The sequence below is a fragment of the Plutella xylostella genome, chromosome 23, assembly GCF_932276165.1.
Source record: "Plutella xylostella chromosome 23, ilPluXylo3.1, whole genome shotgun sequence".
Taxonomy (NCBI): domain Eukaryota; kingdom Metazoa; phylum Arthropoda; class Insecta; order Lepidoptera; family Plutellidae; genus Plutella; species Plutella xylostella.
In genome coordinates, this window is record NC_064003.1 from 370,079 (window position 1) to 397,222 (window position 27,144).

At 36.3% G+C, this 27,144-nt stretch overlaps 3 protein-coding genes across 3 annotated transcripts; 1 reads left to right on the forward strand and 2 right to left on the reverse strand.

Moving 5' to 3' along the window:
* Positions 1-25,789, reverse strand: LOC105389318. The gene is made up of 11 exons (XM_038113249.2): positions 25,611-25,789; positions 17,971-18,032; positions 8,831-8,918; positions 6,876-6,980; positions 5,326-5,465; positions 4,454-4,714; positions 3,715-4,005; positions 3,400-3,490; positions 2,754-2,860; positions 1,582-1,647; positions 1-438 (listed from the first exon to the last, which is right to left on the reverse strand). Exons 2-11 carry the CDS (start codon positions 18,025-18,027, stop codon positions 328-330), a joined length of 1,317 nt encoding a protein of 438 aa, XP_037969177.2. The 5' UTR covers positions 18,028-18,032; positions 25,611-25,789; the 3' UTR covers positions 1-327.
* On the forward strand, positions 21,183-23,463 carry LOC125490388. Its single transcript, XM_048629464.1, has 2 exons — positions 21,183-21,523; positions 22,707-23,463. Exons 1-2 carry the CDS (start codon positions 21,289-21,291, stop codon positions 23,405-23,407), a joined length of 936 nt encoding a protein of 311 aa, XP_048485421.1. The 5' UTR covers positions 21,183-21,288; the 3' UTR covers positions 23,408-23,463.
* On the reverse strand, positions 21,518-23,892 carry LOC119691681 (protein ALP1-like). The gene is made up of 2 exons (XM_048629465.1): positions 23,439-23,892; positions 21,518-22,627 (listed from the first exon to the last, which is right to left on the reverse strand). The coding sequence occupies exons 1-2, from the start codon at positions 23,729-23,731 to the stop codon at positions 21,742-21,744; spliced, it is 1,179 nt and encodes a 392-aa protein (XP_048485422.1). The 5' UTR covers positions 23,732-23,892; the 3' UTR covers positions 21,518-21,741.
* Positions 25,790-27,144: the final 1,355 nt, after the last annotated feature.

The following is a 27,144-nucleotide window of genomic DNA, read 5'->3' on the forward strand; positions in this document are numbered from 1 at the left end:
ATGAATTGTACACTGTATTGACACCTATCAGTATAATATAAAATTCATCTTACAGCTCCCGTTTCATTTAGGAGAATAAAAGGTTTTTGATGTCAAATTCTTTCGATCACTCTTTCAAACATTATCTTAACTTTTGTATTTGGACCACCATACTAATAAACGTTAAAGTTTATAAGTGTAATTCTACATATAACGCAAAAATAGATGGTAATTTTTTTATGAAATTGGCATGGGAACCTGAATCCCTGGACTACATCTAGGCTACGTCTTATCCCGGAGTTCTACAACAATCCCCTGTTAATATCAATATCTCTTTCACTTCATAGACTACTCCTGATGCTGCTCTGGCTCCCTGACGACGACCACTTCGTGGTTGGCGCGGCGGCGCGCGTGCGGGCCGCGCAGCCGGGTCGCCTCGCCGTGCTCGTCCAGGACCACCTGAGAGAAGAGGTTAATCGTTTAGAAACACCCACAAAATATGTTATATGTATGGTGGTCCCCAAAAAAGAGTTTTTTTTTATTTTTTATTGAGGTTTTTGTTTAGTTCTTGAAACACCTCAACACATTTATAGTATTTTATCAGATTTATTATGGGGACACGACCGACTTTGGAGCCAATTTTTTTTCTTTTATTAACATACTATTTCAGACCGACTTTGTTATTATTTTCCTCCCACAATAAGTCCTATACCGTTTGAATAAACTACCTAATTTTATCAGTATACTTCCCCTCGGCATACGGCGACATACTGCAAGTATAATTATGAAATCGGAAAGCAAATGGCAATGAATTCAAAATTAAATGAACAACACAATTATTAATCCCGCTTACAGAGATTAATATGAATGTTCCATCGTCTGGAAACTCTGTGAAATGTTCAGGTAATTATTGATGATCAACATATTTAATATCATTTTTAAAAACTGTACTGAGCTACTTACTTCTATATTAAAATTCCATTAATAAATTATATTGGCAACATTTATATACTGTACTTAAATTATGTCATTTTAGCATCAGTACTTTATGAAGTTCAATTTACTCATAGAAAACTGAATTTCTTGTTGTAGAATAAATCCATTTGTAAGAAATGACCTACAATTCACGACCCATTCTGCAAAGAACTGTATAATTAGCTTCGAGATCAATTGAAATTGGCGCTTCTAAATATGCCTTGCGTCAAACCAACGTAATGTGGTCTCAAGGAGGGAAGTTGAGTTCAAATGTCTTACTTAACAGAGTCTCCAGTCGGGCGTTTTACTGCCTACTCAGAAAGGATGTGATTTCGCTCTCGCATTTTGTCGGAAACAAGTAATTAGTCACAGCCCGGCGCTGGTGCGGAGAGGAACGGCCTAAAATTAATGAAATCTCAACGGCTCGTAAACGTCTCTTTAGTATTTCCACCGGAACTCAGAAATGCCTGTGTTTGTAGATACAGCAACGAAATCAATTGCAAACACTTTGTGATTGTAAAATTTAGACTTCTATAAATTGATTAATTCAATTTAGCAGAGGTTATCGATGCGGTTGATGTGAATTAATCGTAATATGTTAATCTACTTAATCATAATATTATTTACCCTTTTTCGAGCAGGCACGTTGTTTTCGAGGAATTTGTTAACGGCACCCAACGTATTTATTGGGATCTGAAAATGTATAATTAATTATTTACAATACTTTAAGATATTAATGATAAGATTTTATAAACTTACCTATATTACAGAAGGAAGCTTAAACTTAATAATACATACATTATAGAAAAATTCTTACCTTATTTTTAAGCTCGTGTTATAATTTGCCAGAAAAAACTTATTCTATTTCACACTCCAGCCATTTAGCAATAGAACTCCAAAATCAATCACCTTCAAGAAAGCATAATTTAATTATGTATAAACTTAATAAAATATAACAATAGTATTCACCAACTCAGTCCTTTATAACCAAACTGAAACTCAACTCCAAGTGCTTTTAAATTTATTTCCCGCAACGGCCCTTAACAATATCGCTCCATTCACCTAGATTAATGTTTCCCTATTGACTGTTTTTACATAATTAAGGAAGCCTTGCACTAAATATTTAAACGAAATTAAATATATTGCTGTCTTGTCTTTCCTCTTACAGCTTTTTGCCCTTTGCTGTCGAAGCAGCAGGTTCCTGGGGAACAGAGGCGTTATGCTTCATCAGAGAGCTTGGCAAGCGCCTGAAGGAAAAAGGTCATGATGCTCGCTCTGGGTCGTTCCTGGTTCAGCGCATTTCGTTGGCGATACAGTGCGGTAATGCGGCTGGCTTGTTGGGCACTTTCGAGCCAGGAACGATACGAGGCGGCATCTTTGACTAGTTAGACTAAGTTTGAGGCGAATACTTTGAATTTTTAAAATTTTATCTTTTAGTTCAGTTTTCATAATTTTATTTACAATTAGGTTAGGCTTCATTAGTTAAATGTTAATTTATATTATAACCTTGAATAAATAAATACACACCCCTTGCTGTCTTGCTCAGTCAGTAAGTACAGTGTCGAAAAAGAAAGCAATATATTTAATTTCGCTTGATGAAAGTCAAGTTATTAAATCATAGATAGATTTCCAGGATAAAATTGTTGCAAACTGAAATGAAGGATTTACTAATGGAATGTTTTCATTAAATAAAAGTTACAAGCCCATGCAAAGAACACACAATTTCATGCAAAACCAGAAAACGCATGCAAAAAAGCGAGCACACAAATTGTATGAATGAGCAATGATCATGAACTTACGGCAAATATGTCATCGAATATTTTGCCTGCGGATGTGTTTACTGAGATGGATGCGTCGGATGATGCCACGGATGACCCGTGGCCATGCTTGGGTGATATGTCTGAATCTGTTAGGGTGGGAAAGTTTATTAGAATACAGGTAAATAAAAATTCATAAAGAAAACCTCTACTAAAATTACTTATTTAACCATTGTAATTTTGATCTAAAAACATTAACAACAATACGTTTGTTTTGATTCATAACGGCGTGCTAAACTTGGTGAAAAGTAATTTATTATTTCAGCAAGTTGGTCCTAAGCCTTCTGGAAGGCTTTACTGTAAAATAAAATGTAATAAAACAGAGCGATAAAAAATATCTTCTAAATTACGTTGCTAGGGAGGCTCTGATCATCTCCCTGCCCTACTGCTGACACCCCTAGCCTTTCAACGATAAAAAGTAAACAGGAAACATTTTGTTCATGTTTTTCCTTAATCCATGACTGGAAAATTCGCAATATTCTCCACTTAATAGCGGCATCATTGAAAACAAACTCCCGGTAAAATGGTTTATTTACCCTAAAGTTTTGGTCTTATAATTAATTTGTAAAGTTGTAAAAATCTTATAAGTAGTTCGTCGAAGTCATAATGTTGATTTATGAGTGAACACCTGCTTGCACGGTGGCCGACTTCTGCACGGAGATGCTTCCCGCCGTGTTGCCGACCAAGTTGCTAACAGCCTTCAAAGTTTGTATGGGGATCTGGAAAATTTAACAATTTGTGTTATGTTCCTCAAGTTTTGTACTAATTTGTCTCGTGCTGTGTTTGTTCCATTGTACAACGTATGTCTCTCACATAATCTGGGTAACGTTTTCTCAAAAATCTAATTTAGTTATTCCTATTTTAGAGCAAAATAGGTAAAGTACCTACTAATAAATATTTTGAAGAATCGATAAAGGCTTTTATTGTTGCGAATCAAACTTACATTGAATATATCAGCGAAGAAGTTGGGGTTCCTTTCCCAAGTGACTTGCTTCTTGTAGGTCACTTCCCCACCTCCATGCGCTTGTCCGCCCGCGCTCGCCGCTGACTCCACATCAACGTCGATCCTCTTCTGTACTGCAGGGGCAGCGACTGTTTTGTAGACGATGGCCTGCTCCGGGTGGGTCTCCGCGCCGAGGTACCCGCCGACATAGGCGTGCTTGCGCAGGTGATGGCGATGGGGCTTGTAGCGGACGATGTGCTTCTCATACACGATTGGCGATGGCTCTACCACCTGAAAGTTCATTGAAGTATAAGTATTGTCACTTGGAAGTCTATCATACTTAGGTCTATAAATAAACAATAAACAATTTGTAAGCACGTAAAAATAATTCATTGTGCACATTGAGATGAATTTATCACTTGAATTAGAATTGTTTCAAGTGTCATATACAAATGCATTGATAATGCAGACGCAAAAGATTATTACAAACGTAGAACACATGGTGGAGAATGATGATGAAAGTGCTAACATAAAATTTGGCGGCTGTCAGAGTGCCGTAATGGTTCCAAAACATCTCAATACTCCGACAAACCTGTTGTCCTCTAAACGCCGCATGTGTACTGGGGCTCATAATCCATGAGGCTACCCTAAACATAGAACTGAATAAAGCATCATAATCGAAAGTCGGCGTTTGCATTACATTATTGTATTCCCAAACTGGTGTCCTTTGGTTACTCACTTCTTTCACAACGACTGGATGTGTGTTTGTTCTTATATTGACATCGGCTTGGACTCCCGCGTTTCCTTGGACTTCTTGCGGTGGTGGTGCTACTTCATTAACAGTGTTGAATTTGAATTCTTTGTGCACTTTCTTGTGTACAATAGGTTTGATTTCGATCGGTACTACATCAGTCTGCTCAATGACTGTTGTTTTACCTCCTAATGATTTTGTTCCGGAAAATTTGAATCCTGAAGCTCCTTCTACTCCAGCTTCACCACCCTGTAAGTGTAATTCTGCATTAACAACATGTATGAAAGTGAAGATAGATGACATTGTTAGTAAGTTCAGTGTGAAATATAAGTGTTTCGTTATGAGATTATTGTTAGTAGCGAGAAGCTATGTACATTCCGCTCAGCATCTAGAAACAATGATGTCGGTAAAACATGCAAAGATGGAATTTACTTTGTTATTAAATGACAAACCTTTACCTTGGCTCAGTTTTCCGTGGAGATCTGTATGTATAGGTGTTGATTTATTAGATGAGGGTTATTTAATGTGCGTAGCTGATAATTACCAATCCTGATTCCAAATCAAAATTAAAACCATTACCAAAAGAATTATTTATTATGTTTTACAATGTCAAATTAATTATAAATATAAGTCTTATCATCTTATTTAAGGTTTTTCAACCCAGTCTTCCAATTAAGCAATTTAATGAAATTATTTCAATAAAATCTTGTAATGCATTATTAGTATTGGTATCCTCAAATAGGATGACGGTTCTTATGCGACTGCTCGCGCAGCGCTTCAATGAGCTTCTTTAGCTCTTTCCTCTTGAGCTTCTCTTCCTTCCTCCTCGCTTTCTCCAGCTTCCTCTCGGGGTTACCTACCAGTCCCGACGAGGCGAAGCGGTCGCCGGCCTGCGCCGCCGCGTAGCCCGAGCCCGCGGACTTGCCCCCCTCCACCCCTCCCGCCAGCCCCGCCGACGCCCTCACGTTGCCGCCCGCCGTCGCTCCGGCGTACAGACCCCCTGGAAGAGATGAGGATATGGAAAATGTTAAACGGTCATCGATACGTTTGACACAAGTACGGAAATACTGCCATGCCATCGCTAGCATCGCATAAAATGCAGTTAGATAGAGTTATATGGTAGGTTAATGGATCTTAAACTATACATTTGATGTAGGAATGTAAGATCTATCGTTGTGTAAATTATTCAAACAAATACACGTAACTTTTAAACACGAAGTGACTGTAGATTTTTTTATGTTTGTCAAACTTTGGTGCCAAGGAGGTACAACTGTGCAGCCATAATACTTTCCGCCGCTATTGTATGGTAAATAATAGTGTCTAGGTCAAATGGCACTCATTATGTTGCAGGCTAGCGAGAAACTATGCGCAGGTAACTACTAATTAGCGAATGCGACATCTCAACCGTCACTCTATTGTATGACTTACTATTAGGAAAGTACCAAAAGGGAACTTTCTAAAGTTTATGCGTAATATAAGTGTACAAATTTTACCCACAGGCTGTCACACAAATGATATAACTGAGTCTCAATGAGTGTATGCAAAATACAAACAATAACAATTCTACTGACAAGGCAAATAAAAGAAGATTAAAAACAAACTTCAGATACCGAGCTCCAGCTATAGCCGTCTAAGCTACTGGTTATTAAGTTAATCGTGCCGCTTAGCTTCTTCTTAATAAGTTTCGGAGACAAGTTATGTTCGAGTCGCCCCGTGGAAGATAACAGACTAATCTTAGCTTTGTTTACATCATGCTCAGTTACACAAAGGGTAAAGGGTACAAAAGATCGCAAATTTGAACAATATTTCTGCCGTCTTAGATACTAGGTACTTTCAATTTAATTAAGTTGCAAACTTTGAAATACTTGAGGTTGTTTGAAATGATAAATAGGAATTTGTAATTGGATTGAGTATTTAAGTGTTTTGATTAAATTTTCACTTGAATACCACTGCAGCTTGTCTAAAGTTGTTTTTAACTTTCCCACGATACTTAATAAAAAATCGTTACATAAACCGACCAAGTTCAGTGTCGGCATTAAGGTACTTTTGTGCAATTATTCTCTTTGAAGGACAGTTACTGCAGTGATTTATTCCAAAGAATACATTCTGTAATTCCATTGGCCTATTAACGACAAACAAATAGTGTCAAAAACCATCCCCAATTTATTATTATTCAGAGAAAAGCGCAAAAGTTACTCCACAATGTCTTAAAAAAACCGCATAGCCATCGATGAACTCTGGGCTAGTAGAACGGGGCGCATTTAAGACGTGACATAATTTAGCATCACGCTCACTCACATCGCGCAGCCCAAAGAGCGAGCGCGACGGAGAGCTTTTGTCAAGTTATAAAGCACCCCGCACTAGCCCTTCTGATAGCGGAGCTTCTCTCTTATTTTTACTTGATTCTCACCAGAAGTGTTGCCATCCTTGTCGACGACTCCTCCGAGCCCCGCCTTGGCGTGTTGGCCGAGCGGCGTGCCCGCCTCCGCGTACAGACCGCCGGCTGTGCCGTCCCCTGGAACAATGACGTCATCATCATTAGTATTGACATCTTCATCAACAACTTCAGGTTTGTCATCATTAATATCATTAACATCATACAATACAAAACACTTTATTTGCACCAAGAACAAAAATTACAAAAAACAAAACTTAAAAATAAAACAGTACAAAGAGGCGGCCTTATTGCTTATAGCAATCTCTACCAGACAACCCTTGGATGGAAGAGATTAAGTCATCATCATCAACGTCTTTAGCTTTGTCATCATTAACATTATCATCATCATTATTATTGAAATCAATTGCTATGGTGAGAAACAGACATATCTACGTTAAGATCAGATGAGCTCGTCAAATATATCATATTTATTTTTAGTCACACCTAATAGGTGCACGGAATACCTATTTGTCAACAGTAGTTTTGGGCCATTCAAAAGTAACAGTAGTTTTGGGCCATTCAAAAGTAATCTGGTTCTGGACACATCTGTGGCAAAATTAATGCAGAAAACGAGACCAAAAGTAGTAAACTCAAAAGTTTGGACTACGCGATAAAAGTGTTGGAAAGAAAACCTATTGACGATGTCTAGGTTTGGCAGTGGAAGCTGAGATTTTAAGTAGGTATACATAATTATGCAAATGAAGAAAATAGGTACAAAACTGATCGTTAATTCTCGTTATGCAGGAAAATATCCCCAAAAATGTATATTTTTTTTCTTGACAATCATGTTTTAGTTAAGTTCTAAAGCGATTTTACATGAAAACAAAAGTGGATTTTGTGGACTGGCTACGAAAAAAAACACAATTTACATAAAATATGTTTGTTTGGGCTACTAACGTAACTTTGACCTATCTCATATCCCGGAGATTCACTTCAACGGATAGTTCGTAACATAAGTGTCAACATTCAATTTAAGAAGGTGGATTGTGGGCTTGGGTCGCCAACTCGCCACTTTGAACCACTACAAACCCCACTTACCTCTTCCAGAGACCATTAGTCAGCCTTGGGTTGTACAAAAATATACTATTCAGGAAATTTACTACTTTTCATAACTACGTAAAAGAAGTTGAGAAAGTTGTCTCAGACAATGTATCTTAATTGGAAATTGGCCTTCGTAATTATTCATATGAAGGTGTAATTAAGGCCAAATAATTAAACCAAGGCTAGACTAGACGTGACGCTAATTGTGCTCGACAATTAGACATCTTTAGACACTAACTGAATTCTGCCTGTCATCTTGAAGAACATAATAATAAAATTGTTTTGCGAAATAATCATCTAAGCAACTCAAAGACAATTGTGTTCATATGTTATTAAAAAAACCTATTTACAAAGCTAATTTAGTGACAACGTTATATACATAGTAATAAAAGCTGAAATTTCATTGCATTGCCTGAAAAAATATTTAAATAGCGGTAATACGCTTAAATTCCTTTGATCATGGCTCATTGTAAACCTCTACAAACTCAGCTATAGTAACAGGATAAAGCCGCTAGGTGGTGAATCTCCTGCACTATAGAAATTCGTGTTTATTTTTCACTGCTTCAACAGTGGATTTTAGCGAAACCCTAGTTTTTCAAGAAGTCGTTGCCCAATAATATCTCTAGGCCAGTGGACATAGGAGCTTGAGTACAAACCGGTGATGCGACTCTCGATTGCTAATACCCTGATAACATCTACCGGGTAGAGTGGCCGACACAGTATCCTTGGCCACCCTTGGCCGAGCACTCGTTCAATTGCTGAAGATCGGCTGAGGATATTGTGTCGCCGCTCTACTCGGTAGGTGTAACAAGGGTATAACCGTCTCCCTTCCACTCGCAGAATCTCCATAGGAAATAGTGTGACGTCGCAGTTTTTTGAGCACTTACCGAGGAGTCCCCCGATGCCGACGCCGGCGTGGTAGCCGCCGAAGTTGACTCCGAGCTTGCCGTCCTTGAACGTGATGAACTGCGGCGCCTGCGGACAGAAACAGAGGGTATTACTTCACGAAGTTCAGCAAAGCTATAAATCGCATCCAGTGATGTGCTTTTGGAGAGGCCTACGTCCAGCAGTGGACTGCTTGGCAAGCGTGGTGGAAACACCTTTTACTATTAGATAATCAACATCCAAGACCCCAGTTCAAACCATATATTATTATTATAATCTATGCCGGAAGGGAATTAATCGAAATCTATGTAACTTATTTTTAATATGTACTATAGCAGGTAGGTATTAAAAACTAGGTAGGTGGTATGTTCTCTTACATATTTTTGAATGTTACGGAACTAGAAACTGAAGATTTAAGTAATTTTAATATTATGTGCTTAAATTATTCCAGTACTTAAGTATTTTTTAACGGGAGAAAAAATAAGCGAATAAGATATAAATAAACAACTATTATTTTTAACCGGTTTAAGTACTTAATTAAATCGCTTTAATACTCGCAATGTCGGTATAATTATATCTTCATTAAAAACAATATACTATGCTAGCATTATACCTTTGTAAACTTCCATTTTTTTATAGGTTCTCTTTGTTTTAATGTGTTATAATGGCATTTTCCACTAGTTTTTCACGAAGTTGTATCAGATCAATCATACGCCTTGGTCATTATCAGCCCATTATTGTTCTCTGGTGGACATTGGCGTCTCGCAAAAAGCGCCACAACACTGACTGTCCTACTTGTATTGTTATATTTATTACATAGAAGTTAAATACGTTAGGTAGGTATTACTAGTTTAAATGAAACTTATTAAAAACAGAGTGTATAGATCACTTCGTAAGTACGCGTTACATTTTAATGACGGGTAAAACCACATAATTAGTAGTTTCGCAATGAAATTACAAATGCAGTATTAACATGTTATTTAGGAGACACACAATAGCATTTATCATGTTCTAGCGAACAATGCATGGGGTGGATGCCATTCCTCTTTAGTACCACTGATGTGCGTTTGATGAATACCATACTAATTAAATGCTATCTCAGAATCTTTTTCGATATTTTGTAGGCAAATATGTAATTTCCTTGTGTTTAAATTAAGCAGAATCGCGTTGACATTTTCAAATACAAGACGACGCAGCATAGCTTTGATTTCGGGTGTGATTCTTTTATTAAGTTTCTGATACGCTAATTTAACATTGGTTTTCATTTTAATTCAATGAATTAAATGATATAGTTACAATAGGTACATATAGGTTTAGGTCGGAGTATAAAATATAAACTTAAAGAAAAACATTTCACCATTACACTAAAAACCTGTGAAACCCTTTATGTGCGAATCACTGCTTTGTGTATTTATTCGTAATCCTTTTTAAATGAAGATCCAATTACTTTATTATGTCCAAGTATGCTGGTTGTATAATGTACCTTTATTGCATAATTAGATTACAATAGAGGATTGTGCAACTTTAATAACCTCCTCTATACCTACTAATTAGCCGTTATAGCTATGTAAGTACATAATATATTAAGTACTTGCTACAATTGTATATCACTGAAGGATCCTCTTACGGACTATGAGTAAAACAAAACACAAGTTTGTTTTTTGAAAATAATTATTTATACCAGTATTTTTATAAGATAACAATTTTACCGTTACATTTTCTGTAAATAAACTGTGGACGCAGATTTAATACAAATCATATGCAAATCAGACCTGTTGTTAATTAATTCATGTTTATATTCCATTCGTGAACATGTTATTTGATATAATCTGTAAAAAGACGCATTTGAAAAGCGAATAACATCCTCGCAATTTTTATAATCATTTTTCCTATTTCCTATAGGTATTTAGTTCATTAATTTTATTTTGGTATATTTTTGCACTTCATATTATTAAATAAATAAATAAATATGTGGGGACATCTCACACACGGCCATCCGACCCCAAGCTAGGCAGAACCTGTGTTATGGGTGTCGGACAGCTGATATATCTACACAAATACATAGATAGATAGATACTAAATATAAATATCAACACCCAAGACCCGAGTACAAATATCTATCTTTAAACAAATATCTGCCCCAGCCGGGAATCGAACCCGGGACCTTCGGCTCAGTAGTCAGGGTCACTAACCACTACGCCATTCGGTCGTCATCAGACTTAATGACTTCCTAAAATGGTAAAAAATGCTTTTAGAATTGATCCTATCCTTACTCACTTAGGTATATTTGTGCAATAAAGAGTTAAATACAAAAATATATAATCAAAGATGACGTTCACTGCTAGACGTAGACCTTTCTCAAAATCTGTTGTAGATACTTTACTCCCAGATTCAAATCCAGGACCCTTGGTACGTAGCCATTTAAGGCTACACTGACCGCTCTACATCAGTTCTCAGTCATTAACCTAGAGCCGCAGCTTTTATATACGCCTGACATATCCCTGACATACCTATACTCATAGAGAAGTACATTATTTGGGGATGGTGGCTTTGGGTGTAACAGGGTGTAACCTATTTATGTTAAAACGTAGGTAAATAATATAACCGCAAAACGCAAAACCGCCTTTGTAGTATCTGTAGTTATAGATTAGATGTAGTAAATTTGATATACATATAGAGTAATAATCCAAACAATAATCACATCAATAATTTAGAAGTTTATTTCAACCAACACCGACTCCTATATAACGTAGATGCACATTTACGAAACTCGCGCTCAAACCAGTGTATTTATTCTCTCATGGAATTATGAACATTAACATTTGTTTGTTGGTGGTGATTCGCTTAATGAGACGGGCTCATTTATTGTGTGATTGCGCATTGTTTCCTCCATACCATTCCGGGATGTGTGATGGTTCGCTGCGAATCAATGCGATTTAGGTCTGTGAAGTGGAAATTTGTTAAATCATTTTGCAGTAATGACCAGTTTCACTGTTATTAAGCCCCAAAAAACATAGAGGTATCTTATAAGATTAACATGTGCCTGTACTGTGTGCAGTAGCGTAGCTCTTAAACGGATGAACTGATTTTCGATTTGTTTTTTTTTTTGTCATAGGTAATGTTACCCGAGTGTTCTTATTATCTAAGTTTAAATATAGTAAGAATTACTGTACATGGGATAGTTTGTATTGAGGCACTATTAATAATGGGCCATATTACAATGCTTGCCTCAGAGGTGTGTATTGCATGCAAATTGATTGTATTGTAGGTAGTCGATTATAACAATGTAGAACATCGATAATATGCCATTGTGATCTACGATGCAAGTGGTTGTAAATATGGAGTGGAATTACTTCAGTGAACTTTGCAATGGACGTTGTAAAACTCACTTCCATTGTGAAGTCTGGTTTACATGACATGTTCAGGGAGCTTACTGATAAAATTTAACTAATACCTTTAACTGGCATGTTTGTTACTATTAACTTAACTATACCTAGTTTTATAATTCCATGCTGTTTGTTTTCCATGCTTCATTAATAAATAAATAAATAAAATTTCACACTACCATAGACTATTAGTGTACTAATCTATGACACTACCTATAGACAAGTGAACCTAATAAAGTTATTCTGATCTAACTAGTAAAATAGACAAATTGACAACATTTCAAAATTTTATACAGTTGAAATTCGAAAACCATTTAGAGATATGGCTCTAATATTCACAAAAAAAAAAGTTTCCGATTTTTCTATTGATTTATTTCAGAGAAAAACATAAAAATCTAAATTATCATTCGTGACATCACGATGTGGCATAATAATTAAACGCGCTTTTACTTCTAAAACATGAACAAAAAAAAACATGTTATGTCACTTTGACAATGACAATGACAAACGTCACTCAAATGTCTGTCACTTTTATGTGTCCTTGTCAATGACGGAAGTTTGTGATTGGTCCTTGCCACAAAATAAAGTTGAAGTTGAAGTTGATTGGTCCTTTGTTCATGTCAAGTTAATGTCATCCAACTTTTTTTTTTAGGTTAGGCAGGCAACGAAAATATTTTTATCCAAAGCCTCGACGTGACGTCACTCATACTATAAATATTTTGAACTTTGAAATTAAAAAAATATATTAAAACATAGAAATATTAAGAAATAAAAAAATACGGGTCATCTAAATTTGTGATATCTACTCGAAAATAAAATAAAATCGGTGAGCATTTTATTTGAAATGTTGTCAATTGTATTACGAAACACTACAAACGAAATTTATACCGATATAACTACAATTAACAGCTTCCGATCCGTCTGTTTCGTCGGTTTCCCATACCTCACATGTAGAGGCTGCTATTACCTGTTACCTATCTGTTACAAGGGCGGCCATTCGACTGGAACGGTGGCACGGCCTATGAATACGACCCTTGCATCGCAGCCTTGACTATGAATGTAATCGCTGGAGTCTTTGAACTCACGCGGTCAGAGAAATTAAGGGTCGATTTACGTCAAACAAACATACACAGCGATTAAGAAAAAAACAATTCTTGATATTTTAGTTTTCGAACGCATTAAAGACTGACGAAAAAGCACTCTGCATACCATCATGTTTACCTATAGGCAAAACAATTTTGATAATATTCGGATTATAGTGTAAGGTCCCCTGAGATAAGTTTTCTCTGAAGGTCGTAACTCCTAAAACCTGGTACTACTTCCATGGTATTAGAAAATTATGCATCTGGCTCTTTCTCGGATGCCCCCTTGACAACGGACACCCTTTATAAAACAGGAAATGCGTGTGATGTGGGATTATATCGCCAAAACCAATATATACCGATTTTGTGGCTCGGATCAGCGTAATTGATGCTTTGTGTAGGGGGGGGAGAGGGGAGGGGTAGAAGGGGGGTTGTTGTTTTATGTTCAATTCATTTATGTTTAATTTAATTTACAACAACAATCCTGCGGCGCATCAGGAGGTTTAAAACAAAACAGAAGTTAAGTAATTACCATGCTATTCATTATTATATGAGTTACGTGTGTGATTGTAATTTTTAGTATTGGATGGTCTTATCTTTCTCATTATATGGATAGATAGCGTATTCTTTACTTTTACACCGAATAATAATGAATAAACAAGTTGTAACTTAATTAGGGTACAAAAGAGTAGATATAGTAAAATAATCAGTAAGGAAAGTAATAGCTATGTTCCCTGGTCTTATTGTAGTCTTATCACAGAAATTATCCATGAATTTAAAGATTGCAACTGCAATTATAATGTGGTTTCTACCTCTAAACAAACACGCAATAAGTATAAAACACTACAATATTGACCTGCAGGTCTGCAATTTTCACGGCACACAGTAAAAACACGTAATTATTGCAACAACGTAAATCTCCCACACGTCAAATGTCACGGAATATTAGAAATGATACAATACAAGGTTATCTTATAAATCTCCGCAACCACATGCAACAGTGGCAGTTTATTACCAACAGACAGTTGTAAAAAACCTGCAATGTAATCGTATTCATTATGTAGGTACAAGCTAAATTACTTTATAATTCTAGTCGCGAAACTTCTATCAAATCATTACACACATCACATTTTTTTTAAATAAACGTCAATATTTTACAAACTACTCTTCTTTCAATTGAACACTTTTAAGGTAAGCGTCCACCATTCTTTCGGCTTCGTACGCATCGCATTCATAATTTTTTGTGTAGAATATCACACAGTGCAGTCAAAATCTGTTTGATCGTATCGTACGACACTGATGTGGCTGGGTGGACGTTTATCATTAATACAATAAATATGCAGCTATTCTTATTGTTTTTACCTCTGCGTCATCGTCATCTGATTTAAATTAAATAACTTCCGATAGTTGCAATAAACACATTGCTCAGGTCTTCTGCGTAAATCACTTGCGTAGTTTGTAACTTATTAATATTTTATTGAATGAGTAACAAATAAGGAATATATATAACTTTAATAGCTGGGTTTATTTTCCATAAGAAAATCTTAATAAAGCCACGTGGTCGTTATTATTTCTGTACCAAAGTTTTTATAAGTTTCATGGATTAACCAAAGGCGTGTCTACTTGACATCCGCTATTATAATGACAAAGGACCTTATGACCTGCTTAAATATCGAAATAAATAATGCTTGTGATGTTGTCCTTGATTTTTTTACTTTTAAACCTAAACTAGTACAATTCCACATGGTGGTTCTGTGCGTCACACATATATAATTGCCGTTTCCGTGGAGCATACAATACGGGACGTTTCCACTATGTTTCCACTGCACCGGCGGCGGTGGACCCTCGTCATTACCGCGGCTACAGCCATTGTTGCAAGTTTAAAGCCAGCCGTGTGAATATCACACGATCGATGCTAGAGTTTTGTGGTGTGGTGATAAATATGTTAGGATATTATTATACTACCTTTGATCAGTTCCGTTTATACAGTATCGTCTTAAAAAATGGTATAAAACATCTATGTTCTTGATTTAAATCCAAACCCCTGAGCACTATGCTTAACGCGTTTTAAGCAGAACGTTACCGATGATCTTATATTATGATTATAATTATACAATATACAGGGTGTTGCAAAATTGGTATACTAACCCAAATCCTACATGTGCAGCATGTTATATCTAAGCCCGAAACTAAAATCAGAATTTGGAAATTCGCGAAAAAATATATTTTGTCACGTGACTAACTAAGTTTCTATGGAAAATTTTTTTTCGCGAATTTTCAAATTCTGATTTCAGTTTCGGGCTTAGATATGTCGCAGCCATCTGGTTTAATCTCCTGTTTGATTGAACCGCTAGCCCGTTCATTGGATGACGCTATTCAGTTGTATGACTAGGCCGAACATTGATTGTACAAGCGTCACAAAACGTCCAACTAGTTAGCGGACTTAAAATCAGTCAGGTGGTGAATAAAACAAATATGGCGTCTAACAGCAAACAGCTGACACAAAAAGCACTTGTATTGTTATTTTTTGCAAATAAATTAGCTTTAAAGTGCGATATTTATATTAAAATAGTGTGACAACATGGATTTACCTATTATTACACCGCCGGCGGATAGTTTAAAAGAAAAAAAATGTGCTGAAACTGGATAATTATGAACAACAATATCAAGGTACGTTTATTGTTATTGTTTAGTTAATTTGTGAGATGAGAGCTTTGTAACATAGTATTTTTGTTGACTCTTGTCTGGTCATGTTCATCCTAACCAGACATTACAAAGTTGCTATACTATATCCATTTAACGACTTCGCTGAATAACGTTCAGTCAAGACGTTGGACGTTACAGTCAACCACTTGACGAGTTGTTCTTTAGTCATTCAACTGAGTAGCGTCATCCAATGAACGGGCTAGCGGTTCAATCAAACAGGAGATTAAACCAGATGCCTGCGACAGATATACCATGCTGCACATGTAGGTTTCGGCTTAGTATACCCTTTTTGCAACACCCTGTACACCGAATATTTCTCTCAGTGTTTATCTCCAGTGATTGGCCTTATTTTTGGTATATCTCCAATTTAATTTTTCATTATCCATTTCCCAAAAATCTAACTCTTTCCTTAGATTAAGGGCAAGCCCAGTTTCGGAGATTGAATACACTAATCAAGATAAGAAAGACAAAAGCGAAAACATTGTAATCTATGAAAATCTTTGTTTATTCAACCAGGGAAGCCGAGAGGTCACGGAATTTAATCAGAATAAAATCATTCTATTTTGGCAACTTTAGCTCAAAGTCTTTGAGTACCGAACAATATCTTGTTTTGTTTCTGAAGATTGGAAAATCACCCCGTTATCACATAAGGTTACTTCAGCAGAATTATGTGTAGGTACTCAATTAAATCTTACGTCTAAATTATTAAACGTTTTAGGTATGTAGGTACTCGGCGTAGTATGTAGTGAATAAACTTTGAAAACCCAACTTTTTCATATAATAAAAACGAATATAATAATTATTGAAGTCTGCTATTTCTCATAATACTACTAAGCCTATCCCACTGCCCTAAGCATAAAACGACAACTCAAAACCGACTCCCTAATTCCTTAATCCCGAGCAAACTGGTCCACAATCGATATTAGATCGAATGTGTGTCTTCCGGAATTAGCAAATCACGTCAAACTCATTCCAATCACGTAATCACGTGGCTAACCGGCGCCGGCCGAATACTAAACGCATGTTAACCAGGAGGGCTACTCTATGTTGACGAAAAACGAACTAACGGGTGCTGCTGTCGTGCAATAGGCGACACACGCACCGCATCACCGCGCGGATTGCGGATTTTAACATATTTAATAAATTTCCGCGCGATGAGGCGGCGGCAGCAGCGTGTAAGGGTAAGCGTTTTTTTCTATACAGGGTTTTTGCGAATATCCAAAACTCGTAGAAAAACAGTTGTTCAGGATGACCCCCTGAGTAACCCCATTTCGGCTTAGTATACCCTTTTTGCAACATCCTTTATTATAAACTATAATTTTGCATGTAATGATAATCCACCCTCCGCGGCGATGCACGGTCAAGTGCGTGAATCGCCTTAATACGAGATAGAATTATGACTGGCGCAGCATCGCTCCGAATCATCGTTTTTCGTCAGATAGAGTGACCCCCTAGATCGGGCCCGAATAAGCGTAATGGCGGGGGCGGCGATGATGCATGTCTCCTTGATATCGCATTCCGTGCTCGGAGCCGGATTACTGCGACAAACCAATTACATGCGTGTCAATAGCTCCCACTGCGCTCCTTACGTTGTTATTAATGAATGCGCTTCCTGATTCCTGACTGATAATGATAATATGTCTTGCTGGACATCAAAGCAGTTTAGGAATACTGTGTAACTTTTGAATTCAGGTGAATTCCGCGATATACAAACATAAGGGTAAAAATTCCCTTGTGTTATGTTGTAGTGGCAGATTGCAAAATGGTATAGGTATAAATGTACCTACGTAAGGTCTGATTTTTCAATAGCCAGATAAAAAAGTAATCTAGGGAACAATTTTATTATGATTCTGTCGCGTCTGAATGTTTGTATTAGACCGTGAAAGCAACAATTTTATTTGTCAGTTAACATTTATCTGACTATTTAAAAATCAGCCCTTAAATATGTTATTTGAATTAGGTACTTACCGAGTAAACTTGGGACACAATCATAGCAAAAGCTATGAAAAGCGTAGCCCGCTTCATGTTGCCTGAAAGAAAACAAAGTATTGTTTAACGCACACTAAATATTAGCTTAAAATCATTTCAAATTAAAACAAATAAGCTCTGCCAGTTGCAACAAACTTTGTTTACGTTAATCAAATTATTAATTAGCATGTGTGATAAACAAAAGCTAAATCATTTTAGTACTAAACACACGAGCCGCGAGAGAATTAGGCAAAATAACGGATTGCTAAAATATTGTAACTGTGTACATTTGTAACAATAAAATATTCATAATGTCTATTCGATATCGCAGAACAATAACGTAAAATAACCAACCTATTTAATGAATAGGGCAACAAATATTTTTTGTATCTAGAATTATTATTTAATGATTGATACCTACTATTCTTATCTTGTAGCTTGGCATACAGCTTACAGTTAAAGAAAAATAAATCTCCCGCTTTGCAAAGTTTTTAGGTTCATTGGAGGCGCAGGAACTTGCCCTACCCTACATCCCTATCCAAAACCATAGATCATCCCACATTTTATATGATTATGCCAAAATCTTGTTATATCTGTTCGACAAACTACAGTGCGCGTGTTAAACACTAAACTACGTGTGATGCAAGTTGCCCGAGCAATTAATTCCTGCACTTGAGTGTTATTACTCAACTTACAGTTGCGAAACTGTTGAAGGATAGGTTATTGTATTCTGCTCTTGGTTAACTTCGACTATACAATAACATTACATTAGATTATCATTATATTATAACAATGTAAACGTATAAAAAAAACTTCGCACATAGCTAGATTAACTAAATAATGAGATAGTTGAACCAATTTTGATTTAACATGGCAAGAACAGTAAGAACACTGTCAATCTAGTCAACTTTCAATTTAGAAAGCATACTGAATTGAATTGGTCCGTATTTGATTAAAAGAATGACATGACATGAACCGGAACTACTAACCCTTTTTTTGGTCTGGGGTTAAAAATAACAGCTTATTTCCCTGGAGGCTGCCGATTTAAACGTATGCAATTTTACCAATCTCCGAGGGTTCTTCATCAGTTTGGTTTCATTATACAGGATGTTCAAAATAGGTATAAGGGGTTAATACTGTGCAACTTTGAAAATATGCAAAAAATAAAATTCCTACACCGTTAGTTGGTCATGGTTACGTCAGTTACATGACTTTTTCTACGAGAAGTTTTTTTTCACTAATGTCATAGAAACAAAGTTTTTCAGAATGGCCCGAATCATCCTTTCAGCTTACTCTACCACATTAACAGCCCCCTGTATACTTGGGTATTTTATCAAGGAGCAACTCCCGAGGCATCCCGTGATTGTTTAGAGTGATCTCTTATTCTGAGAACTGAAGGAGCTTTATTTTACACTTTTACTCGTGTCGTTGTTGTTGCTATGCGGCGAATTCATAACGGAAATATTGAAATATGTACTTAGATAAGTACCTACTTCTTGCTTGTATTAAACTGTCTACAACGCTGGCATGTCCACATTTGTATCATTTCCGGAATCAACTTAAGGGAGATCAATCTCTAAATCGACGAAAGAGTGAAGGGAAAATTTCACGCAATCGGCATGCTTATACAGCCAGGTAGCCGTAGACAACTAAATTTGGAGTGCTAAGCATGGCTTTACCTCAATCGTAGAGTACCTTAATCGTAGCCTAGACGTTTATTATGTACTATTATTAATTATATCCTATACTTACTTAGCTAGTTCGTTTCTGCATTTTACTCAAATTAATGGACGAAAAGCCTTTACGACCAAAACAAACAACAATAATTTACAAGACTTTAGCTACACGATCATGTATCATACTAGTTTTGCTTCCGTAAAACAACTTTCAGCATAAAATAACCTTATTCTATTATTAAATACATATATGTGCTATAGTACTACCTAACTTTTAGTTAAATTTAGTTTCTATGAGTTTTGATGTTTTGTAAGTTCTTAAAATAAATTTGTTCTTTAAAAATTGTAGAGCCTGCATGTTGTTGAGAACCTCAAGCATTGCGAATTAAACATGCTTTTTTTAGGTCACTATTCAAGAATGTATAAGGGATTGAGTGTACTTAACAAAATTTCTAGCTATAAGGTATATTTATTTGTTTTTCTAATACAAACGGGTAGGGTTTCCTAAGCTCAAACTTTATGCTAAACTCCTGTAACTGTAGGAAGGGATGATAATCCCTAGATGTGGGACCCAACCAGGGTCCAGTGGGGTCACTCTATATAAAGAAAATCTAACTATCTCTATCTCGCTGTATTAAATGTTCCAATTGCACAACATCTCTCGTTCGTTCGTATTTTGTCAGTATAGAGTAACCCCCCAGCCTTGCAAACTTCTCCTCGTCTTAGTAAAGTTTTGCGGTGTTAAAGTGTTTTTTTTTCTATTTCGTTATTCTAGTTCCCATTCTTTTGGCTCTAGAGTGATTAAAGTCCCTTAGGAACTGAACTACGTAAAAAATCCGTTTCTGTGCATACTAGATCAGCCAGCCAGTCCCATTCGCATTTTATATTGCTATTCAGAGGGGTTTTAAAAAGATAGTATTGAATAAATTACAGTGTCCTTGACGTTCTGTTGAAGTACTAAGACGAGATTACTTATTGATTATATTGAAAAATAGTCTCTCAATATTGACGTTAACTTCTGAAGTGAGCTTACGAGTAAATACTATAAAGCCCTAAACTATTACTTTACTAATTTATTCATATATATAGGTACCTACAATGGTTGTAATTAGGCTGGCCATACACGGACAGCTTGAAGCAGTCAGGATAGACTGCTTGAAGCTGCGACTGCACAGCAAACTACAGTCTTCTACGTAAACACATACACGGAACCGCTCGAGCAGTTACGACTGCTTCGGGCAGTCGGCAGCACGGTGAAATTTCATCGTGCGGTCAAGCAGTCGCCAGGCATACACTGACTGCTCGAGCTGTCGACAGGCGCGGGCATAGGATTCGATACTATTTTCGAATCTACACGAAGGGTCGCTTTTACCAAACGCTAAACGTATTTAAGTCAAATTTTAAATACATTTTGTACTAACTGACAGACGTATGACAGGCTACTAAATAGGTTTAGCGTTTGGTGAAATTCCACCTAACATGGAAAAAACAAATGCCACTTTTGGAAGTAACAAATTTGCCTTACATTTTGACAGTGACATTTGACGATACGCAACGTAAACGGAGGTTTCGAATCCTGTGCTCCCTGGTCTCGCGCAGTTACCTCCGGGCCCCGCGCTCTTCATTTGTTTATTTTTTCTCTATGTCTTCATTCCACGTCGAGGACGCTTCCCGTCCGCACGCTTCATTTGTTACAATGGACGACAACATCGATTGTGACGCGCTTATAAGTGCAATAAAATCACAAGAACTTATATGGAATTATAAACTTGATGACCACAGTAACAAAATAAAGAAAAATAATGCATGGGCAACTATTTGTGAGAAACTAATTGAAAACTTTAAAGAAAACCCGGTGGCGGAAAAAAATAAAATCGGTGAGTAATTTATTTTTTATTTTCGAATACAAATGATAGAAAATAGATATTAACACACAATGACTGCCTTACTAATAAACAGTGTGTAACTTTACACAATGCTATAAAATGTTTTGTCCCTGTTTGACATTAAATGAGAGTGACAGAGACAAAACATTTTATAGCATTGTGTAAAGTTACACACTGTTTATTGGTAAGGTAGTAGATATACAGCTAGTTTATATCATATTCCATTGCCAATCTAGTTTTCCTTCTTCACTCACAAAGTAATTTGCAAATTCTTCTCTGACTGTTGTTAACATAGGTCCACCTCGACGAATATTCTGAGTTGTTTCTATTATAGAGTTTGGAAGACCCTCAAATGTGTCTTCGAATTTATGTCCGTCTCGTTGCTTTACATAGTTATGCAAAACGCATGCTGCTTTTATTATATCTACTGCAAATTCGACATCTACGTTAAGTGGTCGATGGAATATGCGCCATTTGTTAGCAAATATACCAAATGTGCATTCAATAAACCGTCTAGCACGTGATAATCGATAGTTGAAGACTCTCTTTTGCTCTGGCAAATTTTTTCCTCCGTAAGGACGCAACAAATTTTCTTGTAAGCTAAACGCCTCATCTCCTACAAATACATTCGGTAAAACAGGTCCATTTCGCGATATTGAAGAAGGTGCAGGTATATTCAATTTCTTTTCCAGTAACCTTTTGTAAAAAGTACTTTCTTCGAAAATAGTCGAATCTGCATGCCTTCCATATGAACCTACATCGACGAAAGTATACATGTAATTACTGTCACACACGGCCATTAGTATTATCGAAAAATAATTTTTGTAATTATAATATGCCGATCCACTTTGTACGGGTTTTATTATTCTTATATGTTTGCCGTCCACTGCACCAAGGCAGTTCGGAAACTGTGCAGTTTTCATAAACCCATTTATTATTTCTTTCCATCTATCTTCAGTTAATGGTGCTATGCACATATCTTTCATATACATCCATATATTTTTACATACATCTTTCACTATACCGCCAATTGTAGTAGCTGCAATTCTAAAACTGTATTGCAAATCCATAAATGTTTGTCCAGTGGCTAAGTACCTGAAAAGAGAAATAGCATTAGTAGTTTTTATTATTGAGTAGTTTTTTTTATTAATGTATGTAAATTTCATTGTTACAGCTATGTCATTACAGAAGAAATGGAAAGTATTAAGAGATGGGTATACCAGGTATACGAGAAAAATTAAACCAAAGAGTGGTTCAGCAGCCACCAAGATACGACCCTACCCATATTATGAGCAGTTATCATTTTTAAAGATCATTGAGGAAAGACCAGACAAATCAGACAGTTTGGAAGAAAAATCTGAAGGGAACGATCATAATAAAGAATCTGCAAAAAAAAATTATAGTGCTTTAAAAAGAAGACATAAAACTGAGGACAACCTAATTGAAAAATTATCTAAACGTATTGATGAAAAACCCAGTTCAAATCTTGCAGTAGAAGATGATGACAAATTGTTCTTACTATCACTAGCTGGAGAGTTTAAAAAAATTAAAGATCAATATAAATTAGATGCAAGGTCAGAAATCATCAACGTAATTAAATACTTTAAAGGAATATCCCAGCATACACAGTCAAGCTATTATGGTGAAAATAGAGGATATTTTGCACATTCAGCTAGTGAGCAACGTGGACTTAATTACAACTATTCAAGTTACAACAAGGGTTATCAATCTGCACCCTCTACATCAACAAGTGACCAGCCTTATAACTCTGCACCAGTCTCAGCTAATGATGAGTTTTCTCAGTCATCCTATGAAGACCTTCCACCTTCGTCTGTTCTATCTGATGATATTATTACTGATATATTCAATGAATAAACAATAAAAAAATACCACTTTTTTTACTAACCTCAGTGTTACAGCTAGCCTTTCTTCTGGTGGAATACTTTTCCTCATAATAGTATCTTCACGTTTAATTTTTTCCTTGAGTATATTACACAATTCGTCAAAAGATGTGATTGACATCCTAAAATAATTAAAAAACTTTTCTTCGTCACGTCTTAGTTCCAAAAACAAGTGATTAAATTCTCCATTATAATTTCGTGTTTCTAATATTGTATGAACCCACAATTTTCTATTTTTACGCCGGCGTCGTCGTCGTATGAGCAAAAGCAGCAGAAGTGCTTCCTCCTCAAAATCCATGTCGCTACTGATTTGAATGGACTTGTCGAGCAGTTGATAACAACTGCTGCAAGCAGTTATCAATGGCAGCTTGAAGCAGTTGAATTTGACTGCTCGAGCAGTTCGTGTATGTTGGTCACTGGCAAACTGCTCAAGCTGTCCGTGTATGGCCAGCCTTAGGTTGATTTTAAAATGGTTTGACAGTAAACAAAAAGCAAACAGTTAACTGTTTTTTTTTTGTATTTTACTCACCATCTACAAGATGTTTATTGTTAATCTAAGTTCGTGGCCCACTGTTCCAGCCTAGATGAGTGTGAAAAACGATTCATACGAATGCCTAATCTATTCTCCGTTCGCCGCTGCTGCACATAAATTACCTCTAGCACGTCGCAAAGTACTGTAGAAGCCATTTAATGCAAGTATATGCAGTATTTTCAGTTGTAATTTAACTCTTACGAACAATGACTTCAAAAGGAAGGATACACCCGTCGAATCGTTTTGTGAAAAGAAAATACAACACCCGCGCGCTGGCCCAAATTCATAAAAATTATTACAGATTTATAAGATGTTAGGGCCAACGCGGGGGTGTCATTTTCTAGAGCGGCGGGGCCTGTCCTTACGCTAGTTATATACATATAAGTTAATGCTTACGACCCGAAAATTAAGACGCTACAAAATGTAGAGCGATACGCATAGATGTCCTATAGTACTTGTGTGAGCGTTGAAAAACCTCTACGATGAAGCTGCGCGGATTATTCTAATTCGAATTACCTGCCTCGCTGTGAAATCCTAGCTCTCTCCCGAGCTCAGTCGTTTCAGCTTTATTTTTCCTTTCCTAAGTCTCCCATTCACAGAAGTGATCGTTTTATTTCTTCTATAAAAAAATATTTAGGTACTTAATTCAGTTTAGATAAATTGCCATGTACCATGATTTTATGTCCACCAACCCGCACTAGGCGAGCGTGGTGGACTAGGCCTAAAAAAACCCTTCCTTCATTGGAAGGAGACCCGTGCCCCAGCAGTGGGGACGTGATGGGTCGTGATGATAATGATTTTATTAAATGAAAACAATTATACACAATCTTTGCATGGCGTATACAGAGGTCTGTATTTAATTCATAATTCAGAATACATTTAGGTATTTCCTAAAGTTCCGCGTAAACTAGTTCAATTCATTAACGCACTAATAAACCAAACCACTACGGTTTCATCATGTCGTCATCATCAAGATCAGATTGCATCTCTGTCGTCACATCGTCACCAGCCGGTCATTCCCTTTCACTTACAAAGTAACCGCAATTAGTTTTATCCCCATCACGTTGTTTGTGTTATTTACAAACTTTGGCAATTTTAATTTATGTAACATTTGAACGTGACCAGTTGGCCAAACCGGTAAACCACTTTCGCGATTTAAATTTGGAATTTAATCTAAATCAAGATTGAAATAAACATGTTCTTAATTTGAACTGTAGGAAGCTGGCTGGAAAGACTCCGCGCATTCTTAGTATTGCTCTACATGAGGCCAAATTATCTATGACAAAAGAAAAATCTCAACGAACGAGTATTATGGATGTGTCACCTCATCTATCTTCACGGCGTCACAGCCAGGCGCGGGCGGACGGAATACCAAATGATCTCTTTGTTCTAAAAAGACGACGAATTCCCTTCCATTATTGAATTTCATAAAGTTAAGATTGTACCGCCACATCAAACTTGAGTTGAACAATGGCAGTTCGGTCATTTTTACGGTAAGCTATTAAAAGTTTTAAAAGTAAGTCGGAACTTTTTGCATTCTTGAAAAATTCAAAGGAGCTTTATTTCCTTGATGGATAATGATCCTGAAATATACAACAATATTTTCTCAAAACTCAAGTTATATAGCTATAATAAGTTCACTCACCTCAATGTCTTTCAATTCGCCTGTATAAAAAACTTGAATATTACAAACAGCACAGTTCAAAAACCACCAAAACAAAACCGCCCTAAATTACAATTCAAAAAGAACCGACAACTGCCTCCGAGTGTAGGTGGCGTGCGCAGGCGCAGGCTTCGGAATAATAACTAACTGGTAAAGCTCGCAGCATCGCCATTCACCAACATCACTATGATATTGACCGGCGTCAGAGCAGCGACCGGTTGGGTTGTTGGTCGCGTTTATACCTGTGCAACCTGTAGCGAGCATTCGTTCGCTACATTTTCCGTGAAAGTTACACATTATCGCTTTTGGTTCGGTTAAAAAAGCAGGACAAAGAAATGAGTCTGGCCTTCGAAAAGTTAATGATTAAATTTTCATGAAAATTCACCCTTTTGTTGTTTTAATATATTTTTTAAAAGTTTTGTTGACTTTCCATAAATTTGTATTTAAAAAAAATATTTTTACATGTCGTAAATAAGAGGTTTAAGTACACTTTAGTGGAAACTTTCAATTGTTTTCGTTCAGCCATTACGAATACAAAGTTGACAGATGAAAATATTATAATTATCAACATTTAATTTTGTAATAAACTTTTTAAATGTGTATAAAAATTGGAATATCTACGAGTAGTGTAAATGCACCCCCAGTGGAATATTTAGTGCAACTTATTTGCGTAAATTAAAGAACCAACCAAACCCGGGAATACCGCGTCTACATGCGAGTACATTCAGAAAATAGACAACAACAACCGCACAATGAAGGTCACAATCATAAACAATACAAGTTTCATTACATTTAATTAAACAAACATTAACTCACAACTACTTAGGCAGGTACTTACGAATTAAGATACAATTTTGAGAGTTACACAAATATTGGAATAGATTATAGGACCATTATCCTTGTGTAGCGATAATGTTTTTTAAGTTTTTCGGTAAAGTTTAAGTCCGTGTAAGATATAGTATCCCATGGAAGCTCTGAAGTTCATTATAAGTCTTAGGAAAAAAAATCGAAACACTACACTATCATAAAGGTACTATGAATATGATAATATTTGACACTCTATTATTGTAGCATTATCTGCCTACCCCGGAAGTAGTAACATTAGTAAAATTGTGAGTGCTTTTACTTCATCGATTAGATCTGATGGCAACATTGTCCATGGCAACTTACCCGAACAGGGAACTCTCATAACAGAACATAAATGAAAATAACTCAATTTCAATGTTGTTTTCGTACCTACAACTAACACTATTAAAATATTACCGAAGATGTGATATCAAATTTTACGACAGAATTCTAATGTAAGCATCGTATTGAAAATCTGTGATGTATAAATGAGCAATGAAAATTCAGTTTAATGCAACAAGACATAGTCACGGTTAGTGCAACAGCGCCCTGAAATTTTGTTTTCTATAAGCTAGATTGACCCTTCAGGTTTCTGTAAATATCTTTTTAACTGAAAGTCATTGTAATTTTTTACGTCAATCCTGGATATTATCCCGTATTCCCACAAATA

What these genes read in the sequence shown, in the direction of transcription:
- LOC105389318 (XM_038113249.2), bottom strand. Translation starts at nt 18,027, where the DNA reads ATGAAGCGGGCTACGCTTTTCATAGCTTTTGCTATGATTGTGTCCCAA. An exon ending in TTGTGTCCCAAGTTTACTCG is followed by an intron (nt 8,919 to 17,970) that starts GTAAGTACCTAA and finishes TTCTGTCCGCAG; the next exon opens with GCGCCGCAGTTCATCACGTT. An exon ending in GTCGGCCACCGTGCAAGCAG is followed by an intron (nt 2,861 to 3,399) that starts GTGTTCACTCAT and finishes CCACCCTAACAG; the next exon opens with ATTCAGACATATCACCCAAG.
- LOC125490388 (XM_048629464.1), top strand. Translation starts at nt 21,289, where the DNA reads ATGTCTTCATTCCACGTCGAGGACGCTTCCCGTCCGCACGCTTCATTT. An exon ending in GGCGGAAAAAAATAAAATCG is followed by an intron (nt 21,524 to 22,706) that starts GTGAGTAATTTA and finishes TCATTGTTACAG; the next exon opens with CTATGTCATTACAGAAGAAA.
- LOC119691681 (XM_048629465.1), bottom strand. Translation starts at nt 23,731, where the DNA reads ATGGATTTTGAGGAGGAAGCACTTCTGCTGCTTTTGCTCATACGACGA. An exon ending in AGGCTAGCTGTAACACTGAG is followed by an intron (nt 22,628 to 23,438) that starts GTTAGTAAAAAA and finishes TTCTCTTTTCAG; the next exon opens with GTACTTAGCCACTGGACAAA.